The sequence below is a fragment of the Dermacentor silvarum genome, chromosome 8 (genome assembly GCF_013339745.2).
Source record: "Dermacentor silvarum isolate Dsil-2018 chromosome 8, BIME_Dsil_1.4, whole genome shotgun sequence".
NCBI classification, from domain to species: domain Eukaryota; kingdom Metazoa; phylum Arthropoda; class Arachnida; order Ixodida; family Ixodidae; genus Dermacentor; species Dermacentor silvarum.
The window spans coordinates 63538981-63555256 of NC_051161.1; the positions used below are offsets into that span (position 1 = coordinate 63538981).

General features: G+C 46.5%; 1 protein-coding gene across 16 annotated transcripts in view; it reads right to left on the bottom strand.

Moving 5' to 3' along the window:
* Positions 1-16276, bottom strand: part of LOC119461340 (E3 ubiquitin-protein ligase UBR5) — a 135201-nt gene that overhangs the window by 27494 nt on the left and 91431 nt on the right. For 15 of the 16 annotated variants that reach the window (XM_049672497.1, XM_049672494.1, XM_049672489.1 and 12 more), the window contains 5 exons: positions 14812-15116; positions 13986-14202; positions 12162-12385; positions 11141-11392; positions 4253-4657 (listed from right to left, as the gene is read on the bottom strand). In XM_049672497.1, coding sequence (XP_049528454.1) covers positions 4253-4657; positions 11141-11392; positions 12162-12385; positions 13986-14202; positions 14812-15116 — 1403 coding nt within the window. The remainder of the gene's footprint in view (positions 1-4252; positions 4658-11140; positions 11393-12161; positions 12386-13985; positions 14203-14811; positions 15117-16276) is intronic. The other variant, XM_049672487.1, reaches the window with a different exon arrangement.

The following is a 16276-nucleotide window of genomic DNA, read 5'->3' on the forward strand; positions in this document are numbered from 1 at the left end:
AATTAAGGCAGTCACTTGAACACTTTCCTGCCCGCAGAAAAGCAGCAGTTTTTAGGTAGTCCAATAAATGTAGTCCAGTATATACTTTTTTTCCTATCACAGAGCATGCTTGATACTTAAGTTATATAAAAAAGTTATATCAAAATGTCATTGTTGCTTCACACAGAAAAACCTTTAAAAAATTGCAGAATATACATTTTCACCACAAACACAAAGGACTCACGATCCAATATGCGTGTGCCACAAGAAAGCGTGGATGGCACTCAATCTTTTCAATGAATGGCTCCAGGCATGGGATGCCGAAATGGAGATCACTGCAGTGCTGGGTTAGTCGTGTAGAATTATCGCAAATGACATTTTAAGGTTCCGTGAATGGCCCTAACAAAACCAACCCCAACTTGGACCAATTTACATTAGTTTGCATTCAATAAAACCACTGCTTGCCCTTTCCGTACTTCACGGAAAGACTACCATGGTAGCGGTACAAAAGACTCATCGCCATGCCATTTGCGGACACACAGACCGCGCTGAACACATTTTATTCGTGCTCATAGGGATACCTCAATGGGAATGGACTAGGGTGTTCTGCAGACTGAAGGCCACTTTCGAATCTAACAGCATCTGTCTGAATGACTCATTGCCAACGTATGATGATTGGCCTTTTAAATGGTGTATTGTAACGTATACACAGCAGGGTACGCCCACATGCTATTCTCAGTACAAACGCACTCATGGCGGCAAGGCGCATGTAGGCTGTTTTGCATCAGCACTGCATTTATTTCTACCTTATCCTGTATAAAAATGTTCACGACAAGCATTTTCGATGGGTGCAAGGCGCACAGTGCTGCGGCTGGGCACGGTGACGTAGGCTTTCAGGGTTAGCATTGCAATCAGTAAATCAAAGAACGTTCCACAGCACGAGCGACTTGCAACATTCGTCAGCAAAAAAAAAAAAAAAAAAGTAAACTTTCGTGCGTTCAACCCACGGTGGCGTGTCCAAACGATCCGTGTTCGCCCATTCCAGTGTCGAGCTCCTAAGCCTTCTCAGGACGGTCTCACGAAGCGGGCCAGCGCACGTGCGAAGTGTCCGTGCGTGCTGCTCGCGAACCCCAAGCCAAAGAGGCAGCGCTATCTCCCTATTGCGCCCAAGCAACCCCAATGTTAGGCGGCGTTAGCAATACTAGCGCCATCTCTCGCAATGCGCCGTAACCACACCGACTGCCGCCGTCGTAAAGCCACGCAGGCACGGAGGAAGATTATTTAGGAGTAGAAACTCCCATTAACACGGGCGCTCGCGTGCGACCAGATAACGTCACATTAGTATGCGCCGATGGGGGCGCATGCAGTGGCGATGCCTTGCGGCTCGTCATGCAAGCAGCAGTGGGGGGAAAAAAAAAACACAAAAAAATGCAGAAGCCCGTCGGGCTACTCGGGCGCGTTCTCTTCAGCGGCGCCCGTGTCTCCTGCTCAAAGCAGACGCGAAGAAGACGACACGGGCGTTCCGCGTTTGCTTCAGCGTGCACGCCGTAATATTTTTGTGGGCCTTTAAGTCAAAGAACAGCGGTGTCTGTTCGAGGGCCGTAATACTAACAGCGCTGATACGTGCAGTGTACCCTTGTTCGGAATTTGCTAGCCTAAGATAGGACGCAGGTGGGACGCGTGAGTGCCCTCAGTAGAACTTGTGAGGCGCGCGGCCGAACGGGAGCAACATGCGCGGCCGCGAACGGGAGCAAAACACGTGGTTGCCTTGGCAGCCAAGACGGCGATAATTTTTCTCAGCCGCCAGCATGATAGTGGCTCCGCGGGCTTGTGACATTTTCTGGCCGCCGCAACTGGCGGAGTTTCCATTCCTAAAGGTTTCTTGCTCCGTGCAAGTGCCAAAGCCGGACTACAGGAGACACGAGCCATGAGGGGAAAACCGCATCAGGGGATGCACGAGAGTCGCGCATCCCCAGTTAGAAAAACGTGCCAATTTTGAACCCTGTTGGTCAGTAAGTGCTGCCACCCTGTGTATACAAGGATACAAGGAATTTCGTGTTTTTTTTTTTTGCTTCATAGTCACCGTATTCCATGGCTTCATTACGCTGCTTTTTCAGCAACCACTCGCGCGTCCTCGTGTGTGTGGGCGCGTGGCAATTAGTTTTGGTTTTGTCTTGCGGGCTCTTTCAGTTTGTTGCGCTCATAAAAACTGATGTTTATCTGGTTTCTATTCCCTCAAAGGGTCACCACTACATGCTCGCTCATTTATTGCTCACAGGGGATTACGTCTGTTCACAGGCGGGCTCTGGTATATTACAAACAATGCCGCTGTATACGAAAGATGCTGCCATGCCTGCATTTTTCTCAAGATTTGTGAAAATGATTGCCCCTCGTTGGTGATGGGACAAAGGATTACTGCAAGTTTCTCACTCGTTTGGTTTTTCTGACGGGTGCACAACCATAGAGTTTTCTTGCATGCACTCACATACATGATTCCATTACGCTATGAGTGCTCGCGCTGGTTGCTCTGCTGCAAGTGAGTTGAGCGGCGATTTCTCTGATGCTGATTACTGCCCAAGTGTCGAATCGAAATATATGTATTTCAATGTATCTATTTTTTATTCTTATAAGTACTTATGCAAGCCCCTCAGTATTCACGAATAACACAAAGCATATTTACTTACGGAAAATATTTTTTTGTGACTTCATGGTCACTAAAAAAATTTAGTAATTTTTTTTTTTTTTTGGAATAGGGACTTTAAATCTGCAATAAAACAACTTGACCCTGGAGGGTCGCATTTGGTGAAAAATATTGAACGCATACGGTTAAAGGCCTGCTAGTACAATTATTAGGCGTCTCGGTGCTCGTACTGTGACAGGGGACGGGGGGTGCACACGTGTATAATCATTGAACACATTTTATGTCTCACAGTAGTTGCCCCTTCGCACTCTTGGTATGCTTTGCCGCAATACATTGCTTATGCTTGATTGCGTAACACTGCAGTATTGCGGCGAAGCTGACTTTCGGGAACTGGCATTATGCAAAATTTTAGACCCTTGCGTGCTGTCTGCGCTTCGATGCCATCGTCCATTAAATGAAAAACACGGCACAGAACATCCGGAAGCTTGATGGCGAATGTCCAAGCAGCTAGGCCTAAAATGCGATAAATGCCTTTTCGAACCTGCGGTCATAACAAAAAGTGCGGAAAATCGAACCGGCAACGGTTTTTTGCGTCCGAAATTTCAGACTTTTTCATACATTGACTCTATGGGTGGTGCCGCAAAGGTGTCCGAAATATCGGGCATGTCTATAAAAATCGGGCATCCGGAAAATCGGTCGTTCACTGTAGATATAATTCCGCTTGGAATCCGCCTAGGGATCCATATATTTAAAACCTCGTTTGAACGAAGAGAAATTGTTCTTCCAATGGATATAACGAACTAAATTCATCTCCGAAATCAAAAAATGCCCAATTGTTACATGCTGAGTACATCTCTTTCCGCAGATTTCGATACTCGTTCGCCTCGGCAGTTCAAAACTCCCGCGTTCCCGCGTCAAATACGTCGTCGAGAATCACTAGTCTTTCTCACCGCCGCGCGTAGCTGCGCACCTGTGCACAAGCTGCAGCTCACTATTGTACTTCTCCACTGACCTCTCTCTCTTGCGCGTTCGAGTGTATAAGGGTTAACAACAGTTGCTGCAGTCTACAGGGAGAAGGACTGATGCAAGTGGAGACCGCTCCAAATGATGCCGCGGGGAAGTCCGAAAATTTAGTCAGTGACTGCATGTCAAAAAAAAAAAAAAAAAAAAAGAGTTGTAAGAAAGTTCCCACTGTATCCTGTGTTCGTACACCCCACAGTCCTTGTTCTGTTGTAATACATGACAACAATCCTACACACCAGGGTTCGGCAACCTTTTGGAGCAGCAGGCCAAGTAGCCAAAAATCAGTCATAGAAAGAGATGGCTAGCAAGCCAAAAAAGGGGAGAGAGAAGAGTTTACAGAACAGTATACTGACGCAGGATAGTATTGGAAGTCACATATAAAAATGTTTCGTCCCACTCAACATGTCAGTGCACACATCTGAAAAGCTAACTTGCTAGGTCATGTTCGTTTGATAAAAGAGACAGGCAGGAACTTTTATAAGGCCTGCTGCAGGATGCATTACGCTGGATTGCTTGCCATATCCAGCCTACTGCCCACTGGTAGTTCAACACAGCTACACATAATCTTAGCGGAAAGAAAAGAAAAATGAAAAACTTGAGGCTCCTCACCGACTGTCCCTGGCTCCGGTGGGAGCCAGCAAGAACAATGACGCTGGATTTTCCTTGAGTGGAGGGCAATGACGAGGGTCCGCCCAACCCCGATGAAGTTGGAATGGTAGCAGCACCCTCCTGGGCCGGCGCAGAGCTTGTCGACGCTGCTGCGACAGGAGGCACCTTGCGCGCCGATGACGGTGCAGCCACGATGATGGGTGCTCGGGTGACCTCGGCCACGCGTCCCGTGCTTGTGAGCAGGCTGCTCCCCGAGGCCCTTGACAGGCCCAGCCGAGGGGGTAAGAGGGGTGAGGGCCCCCCTTCGCCTCCACTAGAGGCCTGCGGTATGCGAGGTGCCCCAAACAGCTCCTGGCGTGTTGCTGTGGGTGTCAGCAACTGAGGTCGATCAGCTAGTGGCAAAGCCTGCATGTGGCATGTGGACAATAGAATAAAAGAATGCAGTGAGACATGATACCATCAAGGCAGACCTGCCTTCTAGCCGTTACAGATCATTCAGATAGCAATAGTATCTCTCTTTCTAATGTCAGAGAATAGAAAGATTGACAGGCACTGCACAAAGGCAATAATAGCATGAAAAGTTATCCTGCAAGCATGGTTACTGCATTAGCCATGAATATTGCCTTCAGGTACACCTAGGGGCAACCTCCTTTGCCACGAAGTCTTACCTAGGTTAAAATTCACATATAAATGCACTTCAGTTTGCCGCGAAGCCACACAAGGCTTCAGCAGATAGCAAGTGTGGAGGTGGTGTAGACCACAATCGGAAGTCATTTTCACACTATGAGATGGAGGCCTCGGCAACACTTTGATTTGGCACTTTAGACAGAGCCTCTGGGAGGAGGAGCCTATGCAGCTGATGATTACACACTATGAAAAGGATGAAGAATGTACAGTGAAATCTAGATATAACAAAATTCTGAAAAGTTTTTATAGTGAAAAATCCAAAATTATCCATTCTGCCAGTTAACCTAGTTAAACCATCGGTTCATAAGTTGTCATCATAGATTCTGGCCCCGCTTACCTCCGGAGCACCGTGTAATAAGAGTGACGCGCTCAAAACAGACGCTAAAGGCAAGAAAAGTAGACAAAAAGGAAGCGCCATGTCGCCTCCAAAGCGCAATGCTTCTTGTTTTTTTTTTTTTTTTTTTTCACGTTCCTTGCTGTGAGCACTGCAACTGTCTCGCTCAAGGCGAGACAGTTGCGTTACCTGCACAGTTACCTGAACTATTTTAAAGCACAAGCACATGTAAATGACACTGCCCGGAAAGTACAAAGTGTGACTGTGTGGCAACCCTGCGAGTATGGAGGTTACATTTCTCCGCGTGCACAGCTATACTCGCAGACAACTTTCCGTGGCAATGAAGGGAAAGCTAGAGGCGCGTGGATGCTGCAATGTATTATCGTGCCAAGTAGACCGGCAGCGCTTGACAGTGCTTTTGGTTGCTTAGAACAGACGCTGAATCGACGCAGCTTCCACCTGCGATGGTTTTGCGCTTGCCCAGACACAGAAGGGAAAAGCCACAAAATAAGTAAACTTTTACACTCAGTGGTGTTTATGTTTTCTTTTCCCCAGCCTAAACCAATGTGGATTAAAACGTGGAACTCTTTTCAGAAGTGCTCTCACTTGTGCTCACTTTGCCTCCGTAGCTTTCCCTTCATTGCCACAGAAAAAAGCCAGAAAGAGGCGCGCGGAAAGACAGGCGAAAGAAGGAAGAGTGCGCCTCCGTTGCTAGGCGACACTTGTCTGGGTGGAGCATGCGCTCGCAACACCTGATGCGTCGTCGCAGCTAGTGTTTGAACGATCCTGCGCGTGACACAAAAGCCACTTCGGGACCTTCTCAGAAAGAAGGGCTCGCCTGACTGTTCAGCTGACACACTGTTATCTTGCCTTGGAATGAAAAAGCAACAAGTCGAGAGCGAAAGTATTCTGCGGTGATGCCCGACGCGATCACGCGGGGCCTTCCACGCGGGCCCTTCAGGCACACTGCGCCGCTGTAGAGTGCAAGGGCGTCATCCTAAACCAGGGACGGACCCACTTCAATGCACGCCGGCGTGTCATCTGCCATCCTTAGTGTTGGCTGGTACAGAAAAGGTGTGCACGAAAGAACCTGTATGTGCGCGCGGGCGACAGCCGTTTCCCTTGTGACTGCGACGCTGTCACCGATTTGCGTGACCGTCACGCTGCTTTCTAGTCTTTTTCGGAACTCGTGGAGTAATTATTGTGGGCGATTGGCCTTTCGAGAGGCGGACGCCACGCTTTCCGATGCTGCGTGCCAGTGTACATTTTTTTTCCCCTCAGGCGCTGCCTCATGTTTATGAACCCATGCTCAGCGGCGTCCGCTTTTTGTGCCTTGTCGTCTGTTAGCCTCCTGTTTCAGCTGTCGTGACTGGATACACGGAAATCTAAGAATCCCCAGATTTTGGAATATTAATCCGTAGTACAGAGGCGTTATTAACATAACACTGAAACCGAATAACGATTGCTATTCTGAAAAGTTCGGTATTCTGAAGTTCGTAGTACTGAAATATCTTTACTCAATCAAGCTAAAGAAGTCAGTGGGGGATTTCTGAAAAGTTTATTAATCTGAAAAGTTTGTTATTGTGGGGTTCGTAGTAATGAGATTTTACTGTAATGGTACGTTCGGCTGAGCCACTCTGGCAATGTGGCAAAGCAGCGGAAATTACGTCAAACACCGGCCTAGTTTCACATTCTGCTACATGCCAGACGAACGTGTGAGCCACCAAGTGCGAGTTTGCGACTGTAGCACTCTGTGCGAGGGACAGTTCATTCAGAAGCCAGTTGTCACTAGCTGCATTACACTCGCTGTGGTTCGCAGCAGCGTGTACAAAGTGAAGCGTTTTATTGATGACAAATTTTTGGGATGCAAACTGACGAATGATTTCACCATGCGAATGATTCTTGGGGTACTGGTATGAGGCTGCAAACTCCACTGTCAGCACCTTGGATATACAGTTGAACCTTGATATAACGAAGTTGATCTTGCAGCGAAAAACTTTGTTATATTGCGAATTTCATCAATTCGAGGTTTCATTAATTCCATGTAAAAATAAAAATAATTCGTTACATCACAAATTTCGTTAAATCGAGGTTCGTTATGTCGAGGTTTGACTGTATTCCGACTTAGCCTGAAGTGCCTTTCAAACTGAAAACAAACTACAGAAATGTCTAAAATGAAAGTTGCAGTATCAAGTGCAGAATTTGATGATGCAGCTTCATAACTGCTCATCATCGTAGGATGCAACAACGTCAGTGACGAAATTGTCCAGCTTCGACGGCTGCTCTCGTTGGTGCTCCTGGATAACGGAAATGATCCATTGCGTTGTCTTCGATAACCAATGAGCTACTGAATTCTAGCAGCAAAAGCAGTTTTGTGCGAAACATGCAGAGACATGGCTTCTATTGCAATCGCCTGCTATGAAATGGCGACTGAACTACTACGACCAGCTTTTGTCGTCTGCTGGCACCCGCTGCACACTGGAATCGCACCACGCTCAATCTTTGCGATGGCATCGTGGCGTGCGCTCGTGTCGTGCTTGCCCCAGCCAAATATGCACCACCACGTGCATGGCATCCAGACGAACATGCAGCACGGCACAAGTGCTGTCAGCTGAAGGTGCCATAAGAAGAGCGCTTACAACAAAAATAGATTAATGACTTACTTGTACCAAACCACGTGTGCTCAGTTAGGTACAAAAACGTTGGAAGCTGCAAAAATCTCGATTTGCCAATAAGCTAGGTTGTTGTCCTCTTCCTCTTTACTAGGCTTGGCTATGACTTTTGACTATGACATCATAATGAACAATTAGAGTTGCATGCAGCCAGGACAGCACACAGCTGCTGCTTCTGCAACCTGACCCTCCCAGCTTTCTTAGTAGGATTGACCATGAAAACTGTTGCAGTATTTCTTAAGCAATATTACTAATACGGTGCTGTGGACAGTAGGAGTGTACAGAGGTTGCCTGGCCAGCCTTTTGTGAAGGTCATGCAGTGACGTTGTGAATTATGAATAGAACACTTTTCTGTAATTATAAAGAAAGGAGAAGCGAAAAAGAATCTATCATACCTGCACTAACTTTAAAAAAAATGCACATTGTTTTTAGATCATAACATAACCAACATAACCTAGGCATAGGAGCATAACCTAGGAGCTCTTCAATCATGGAATGTGACCGCATGTGAATGTGGGCCAACTGCAAATTAGGAAACGTTGCATGAACAGTCGAATCTCAATACAGGAGCAGATGGATTTTTCGGACTCCAAAAATTCGAACTTGTTGGATATTCCGGACTTCATATATGTACCGCTAGGGTTCCCATAGAACTAATACTTTTTCGCGACCGATTTTTCAGACGAATCTAGGTGCCAATGTTCGATTTTCCGGACTAAATCGCTCGCTCCGTGCCACGCTACCCGATCTAGGCTTCCAGTGGCCCCCTGTATAGCCTTCAAGATTGGTTGACGCACGCTATCCTCCAGTCTCGGAGGCCATGCCCGCTCTGCCTTGACTGACAAAACGTTCGAAAAAGGGGCACTTCCTTCGTTTTTTTTTTTTTTTTTTTTTCGGTCAGCTCAGCAGTATCGCCATAATCACTTCAGCGGAATCCCCCTTTTTTTTTTTTTGTTTTTTTAAGTTTCAGTTGCGCCGTAGGCTGTGTAGTAGTAGTGATTTTATTGAAGAAAATAAGCGTCATTTTCTTCTTCAATAAAATCACTACTTCTACACAGTGTACGGCGCAACCGAAACTTGTGAAAGCTTGCGAGGGTGAGCCGGCAACGTATACGGGAGAGAGGAAGGCGGCCGGAAGCGAGGAAGCGGCCGGAAGCGCGCGGACTTCGTTCGCTCGTGGGGCACAGGGAGGGAGAATGCGACGGAGATGGTGGGGAGCTGCGTTCAGTTCTTGCGGCTGCTGCCAACGGAGCTGCCGCGCAAGCACCGTATCTTGAAAGCGATCTGCTATGTGGCCGAAGTGTGCACCTGCGGGAGACTCATCTTCAAAGCGATCTGCGATGGGTACAAAGGGAGTGCGCTGAGTGCCAGTAGCTTCGTGTGCGCTGTTCTTTTTCTTCTTTTTTTTTTCGACGTTTGCGTTGAAGCGAGAATAGACAGTGTGAAGGTCAATTTGCCCACTGCTTCTGACGCGCATTCTAACTCCAGCGTTTTAACGAGTTTCCGCGGTCATCGAGCGAGATGTGCTCACGTAACCTGTGCGCACGTGACGCCGTGCTCATTTAGTTAGTAAGCACATACATTTACAACTTTATACGGCTGTTAAAACTAACATCCTTACTTCGTATAGCTGTCTATTAATTTGCTATCGCAATCGATGCTCCGCCTTTTGGGCAAAACTGCGTCATTTTTCTGAAGCCGCTCTAAGCCTCATAATTTTTTTTTTCTTGGGGGGGGGGGGGGGTGCTCGAGTTTTGCGGACTGTTAGTTTTTTCGGACTGTTCAGTTTTTTCGGACTATTTTTCAGTCACCGCGAAGTCCGGAAAATCAGTCGGCTGCTGTAACTGAGCTCCAAGGAGCCTGGAAATTTGTTCAAATTAAAGAAGCTCTTCAATAGAGGATTTCATGCACGTGTAACCACACTACAGAGAAATAGTAAGCTATGTTGGTGGATTACGGTTCCGGAATACTAAATAAACTTTTGTTATAGTTAAAGGAAGAGTGGTGAGCTAGAAAAGGCTCATAAACAAAAGGCAGGTGCTGACACCAGCTTGAAAATTTCTTCGCCAGCTTCTCATGATGTTATGAATTCTGACACTAAGGTTCCATGTAGCAAAGACTGGCAACGTCTCCCTCGAAGACTTGCTCATGTGCACTGAACTAACAGAAGTGACGAGTTACAAAAGTATTGCTACACCGCAGCACGGCATGTGCATTCGTGAAACCACATTTTTGGGCGAAATTATTGCTCAAAAATGTGGTTGTGTCATTTTGTTGCGTTGCGCGGCGGCGTAAAACTTGGACGCCATGGCTGACCACGCTTAGTGCCCACTGCTGGTACCCACAAATTATAAACAAAAGTGTAAAAAGGTATGAATATTCGTACTGAGCAAAAAAATATTAAAAAGTCAGTTTCGCTAGAAAGGCGGAACACAGATGGCGATGGCATAGGAACACCTACACGAAGTAGGGTTCGTAGTTTTATTGGTATCACATGCACTCAGGCAAGCATCAACAAATCTTACTCGATGACCCCAAACTTGCTGTCACAATGCGAGCGACGTTTCGCCATGTGTCTCGGAAATTTGAGATTGCGTGACCGCCAATACAAGACGCGCGGGAACCCAACGCATATCAAGGCACCAACTATTTCAGCTTGCCCAGCACTTGCCGCAGAGAGATTACCTCCAAGATACGGTGCTTGGACCGCGCATGGCAGTGCGTGAGAAGGAGATGCGTGCAATAGGAGAAGGTAGATATGCGCACGTTTCATGCGTAAAATATTGCACAAAGGCTACTGTATATCTAAATATTCCGAAACTGATTTTTACACAGTTGAAAATTTTGTTGCAATATAATTTGATACAACACTTAGCTTAAAAAGTAGGACACAACATAAATCAATTTGAATTTTATCTTTATCACTTTGCTCTTATGTGTTTGGCAATGAAGAAGCTGTTGCAAGCAACAATCTATGCCAATACAGTAACTGTACTGAAACAGAAAGTGATATGAAACTCTGATGGACTACTTGGTGCAGTAACATATGTACAGAAGCGCTGCACCTGTAGCTTTCTCTTCAGTGCCACAGAAACCTACCCACAAGTGCAAGGGTGAGTTCTCCGTGTGCTACGACAAGCACTGCTTCAGTAGCTTAAGGTGCAAAAATAGCTTTGCAGAATCGGGTCACCATACCTGGGCCAGTGGTGTGCTGAAAGGGTCGGGAGCCTGGCATCCCAGGCAGAGGGTCGAGTCGGAACGCTGGAAGAAGGGGTGTCGACGACCACGGTTGCTGCCCGCAGCTGCCGTGTTTGCCGAGGCACCCTCCCCTGCAGTGCCGGAGGCAGCGGCTGTGGTTTCCTCTTCACAGCAGCTGTCCATGTCAACCTGCATGGCTGAGCTGCCTCCGCCAGCCTCTTCCTCGGGATCTTCATTTTCATTGTAGTCCTGGACGGAACAGTCAGATTGCGGGATTGTGATCCTTATGCACACTGGACAAGCCCTACTTGTCACACAGGCTGTACCAATATAGCCAGGAACATGAGTGATTGATTGAATGACCGATTGGGTTTGATGTCCAAAATACATTACAGATTATGAGACGCACGCAGTGGAGGGTTAACATGCAGTTTTGCAAACATTCCATTACAATGCAGCCACTGTGATAAGCCAGCAACGTTTTGTTCAGCAACAGCAGCAGTATTCTTGGGCTCTCACTTTTGAGGATACAATCACTTTTGCGAGATTTCATGAGGTTTGACTACTCGGCACAGGATGCATTGGTGTACATGGCCAATAGTGGTTTTGGCATTGTGCCATGCTTGCTATCTTTTCTCAGTACCAGGAAAATTTCTTCAATATAATTAAAAGCATCCAGTGCCACGTCATGCAAAATCTTACGGAAGTGATTGTACCACCAAAAACGATTGCTCAAGAATACCACACTGGAATCCCACAGCCACTGGACTACCATGGTAGCCCAATGTAATTTGTATGAAGTTCAAGGACCGGGGGTCGTATCGCTTTCACAGATATCACTTTCAGGGAGGGCACATTCGCTGGATAAATTAGTGGACTAGATGCCCCTGAAACTGATCCAATGAAGAACATGACTCCCCAGCCCCTGTTTAACCCAAATTTCCAATCACAGGCTCAGCTTTATTGCACACTCTAGAAACACGAAAAAAGTGAAGAAGTGCATAATCTAGGCGCTTACCTCCGCGTACCACGGATCTAGGAGAAGGAATCCATCCCGTAGAGTCTCAGAGTCATCTGCTCCCGCACGCATGAAGTAAATGAGCGCGTCAAAGACGTATGCCACATGCTTCAGCGAAGCAACATCCATCACTGGCAGGGAGTCAAAATGCTCGTTGTTGTGAGCACGCATCAGCGACAATGCATACGAGAGGAAGTCCCTCCTGGCAGACACTCCCTCGGAACCTGCAGAATATTGCAAATAACACTTAACTTCACTTTGCAAACACCAACCCAGTTGAACCCACAAGCTCAAGCCTAAGTCATATTCACAAGCAGATCAAATCGCAATTTCACCTCTAGGGATTGCATATCACGAGATCATCTATCACCTGTTCCTGCTGCACTCACGCAGTCACCGTGAAGCAGCTCACAATACGGCCAAACACCAAACCACAATAGAACTTTTCGACGAGAGATGTACTGATGGTGAAAGACTTGGCAGCAACCATGTTCAATAGAGTCCAAGTCGCTCAATGAATTGAAACGTGTGCAACAGACGTCTAGCGTAGCTCCCCCTGTTAGCTCGGTGGCTGCAAGTGAATGCGTACAGCATTCTGACAGGCTTCTGCTGTCGTCTATTCACTGATGCGACTGTTGTGTTAGCCTGTACGCATTGTCATCTGCTCTTCTCCGCTGTAGTGTGAATGATAGCTGCTAAGTGGTCTCATACTACATCAAGCGATTTATTTGTCTACGATAACTTCTGTCCTGTGAATCCAGCTTTACCATCAACAGGACATCATAATTAGTGAGCCATCATGGCTGGTGACGAAGTTCATATCAATGTTAAAAAAAAAGAGCATTCCAGGCAGGTTCTGCTTACCATACTCAAATATGAATGTGCTTTAAATAACATTTGCACATGCTCAATCAGTAGCTTTTCGAGGCAGCAAAAAAGCCATGCGATTGCAAGAGCATGATCACTTGCATGCACACATTCTTTTCAAAATATAAAAAGCAGTTCAAGTGCAATATTGCTAGTACAGGGAGGTCATGTAAGAATAAACAATGGGAATAAATTTTGGGAGGGCATTCTTCAGAAAAACAGGTCTTGTTTTTTATTTTTTTTAAGCTACATTTTAAGGCTAGAGCAGTTTTCGTCGCTCTTTTGAACTAAAGAGTGCAAAAGCAACACGTACAAAAGCTTTATAATAGTGTCCGAGAACAGCCTATGTAACCAGGCCCTACATAAGCAGTGGTTTCACGTCCTCTTGCATAAAGTACACTGCCAGCCCATCTTGTTTTTCGGCATGGCTTCATCTGGCCATCCTGGTGCAAAGGTTAAAGGCGTTGCTTTGAGGCAAACACCTGAGAATCACAGAACTTTGCCACACCACATCAGTGTAAAATGCTTACATATGTGATGAAATAAACACATTACATTTGTATACCAGTATTAATCTGTCTCAGCCTTAAAAGCTGTAGTTCAGAATGACTACTTTCCAGAATACTTTTACTTCTGCATGGCATCACATATAACATGCGAATCACTCGAGCGGCTACGAGCATCCTATTGCCACATTTAGAAACTATGTGAAAATAATGCTAATGGGAGGAGCGCAAATCCATTTTCAACTACACTTTCACTGCAAACAATGCAAGTGATGTCCCTGTAAGCGAAAATTTAGAATATTGCTCGTCGTTTGATCCCTCCTTCAGCCTTATGACTTGCCAAATGGCTGGCTCTATGGTTACATTTTGGCTTCTTGGCCCAAAAGGCTGTCGATTGCTGGTCTGAACACTTATTGTCTTTAACATCCCTTTAACATTATCAAATGCTTACCATAGGTTGTAAGGCGGTTCCTCCGGCGGCCGTCCAGGCTTCCAGCAGCGACTAAGCGATCTTCAAAGAGCCCCCTCCGTGTTCGTGGAGTGGCCAGTGTGCTGCTTGGGTCTGAGTGGTTGCTCAGGGCACAGCCAAAGCGAAGCTGGGCTTCTGTGGAGTCCATGACAGCCACAAGCCAGTCCCAAGTGGGCTTCAGGTGGTAGTCCAGGTAGGCCTGTGGCAGTGGAGTCAATGTTTACCACTCTCATGCACAACTTCAACACAGTAGTGAAACTTGGAAGGGTTACATTTTGACATATATTTTCATGCGGTACCCTCAGACCACTTATTACACAAACCGCTTTCACATATGCTGTACACTGTGCAGTCTGCATTTCAGTTCTCCCATCACACACTGAATTTTAGTTAAGCCAAAAGAGACGAAGGTAAATGGAGACTGATAAAGCATCCCAAAAGAGCCCTTCCACCTTACCAAGAATCTTCAGCTTGGGCCTTAGCCATTCAAATAGCGAAACGCTTTAATATATGGCAGAAGTGCTGAACCAATGTGAACGAGAACTGTGGAGCTTCAAAGAAAGTCAAATTCTGGATGCCTCTGGGAGCAATTTTCATTCAGGCTCTCAATTTCTTTTCATAGGAAACCGACAAAATGAAAAGTTAAGAAACGTAAGAATCAAAGTGTGAAGTTTACTGCAAGAAGAGAACAGGAAATTGTAGCTCTACATCCTCAACCTGATCATGCTTTCAAGCGAAAAACACAGTTACATTAACTTGCTCAACCTATGCTCAACCTAAAGCCTAGCGAACCTCGAGGGCTACTCACTTGCATGTTGAGTGTGTCTTGGTAGGAGACCTCCAACATCTTGGGAAGCCCAAGGCCGGCCTGGTTCTGGTTGTCCTGCAGTGAGCCAAGCAGGTCGGCTATCTGCCGCAGCACTGCACCAAAGGCTCGTGCCAGCCCCACAGCAGTTGTACCGGGACTCAGCTCGGGAGCCAGAGCGGCAGCCGCAGCAACAGACGAGCCCGAGCTGGCGCCGCTAGCTGCCGCTGCAGCCACGGCAGCTGATCGGCGCAGCGAGCCTGGGTCGATGTACACCAGGCCACCCGTCCCTGCCAAGGAAACCGACCCTTCCCAGAACGAGGCACACCCCACTGTCAAGCTAGGCACACTGCAAATGCTGCCTCAAAAACCACTGCACACCCTTATTGGTTTGCATTAAGTGTGTGGCAGTGTGTTGAGAACACACTGCCATCCTGAGCTGGCCAAAAGGAAAACCTCAAATATTACCATATTTACTCTTATAATGGTTGCATCCGCATCCCCCCTCCCCACACACACTATGGCCATCCAAAATTTGTTGGCTTTTTTTTTTTTCCTCGAGCGAACACCGGATCTTCAAAAAATTGGTGCAATGACAGTCATCTGCTCATTGCGATGTCAAGGTTGACGTCAACTCTAAATAGGTCGAGCCAGAGTCAGCTTATTTAGCTTCGTGACTCTAGGTTTAGCTAGCGTCTGCAAATAAAGAGCCTTTGCAGTTCCTGCTTGTGTAGAACCTGCACTCTTACTACAGAGGTAAATGCTGTTTGGAAGTAATACTTTGTTTGAGTTTACAATTGCTCGCGTGAAAACCCCAATTTACAGCCAATTTATTTTTCATTTTTCTATTTAGCACCTAGAACGTTCGATCGATAAATTTACATGATAAACACCGTGCGTTTGCCTGCCCGGTGTGCCACGAAACATTGCACTAATGTTTTGCACTGCCACGCACAGCAGCACAGCGTGGCGCGGCTCACGGAGCCAGGTACGCGCAAGAGAGAGGTCAGTGGAGAAGTGCGATAGTGAGCTGCTGCTTGTGTGCAGGTGCGCAGCTACGCATGGCGGTGAGAAAGACTAGTGTTGCTCGACGATGCATTCGATGTGGAGACGCGGGAGTTTGCACTCGACACGCAACGGTCAGCTATATTTTGGTTTTGGAGACGAATCTAATTCATTATATCCGTTGGCAGGACAATTTCACTTCGTTATACTCATTATTTTTTTATATCCCGTTTCATTAAAAACGAGGTTAGAGTATTTACATTTACTCTGTACACCACTCAGACACTGTGAATGTTTCAATTTAAAGCTCAAAGCAGTGCTGTGCTTTCGTGTCAAAATTGGAACAGGCTTTGCGACTACTAATTTCAAACAAATGCAAAATGCTTTAATTTGCATCATGCTGCTTACAAATTTGAAAGGGATAACATGTACAATCAAAATTGAGCAGTGAGGTGAATCAGCT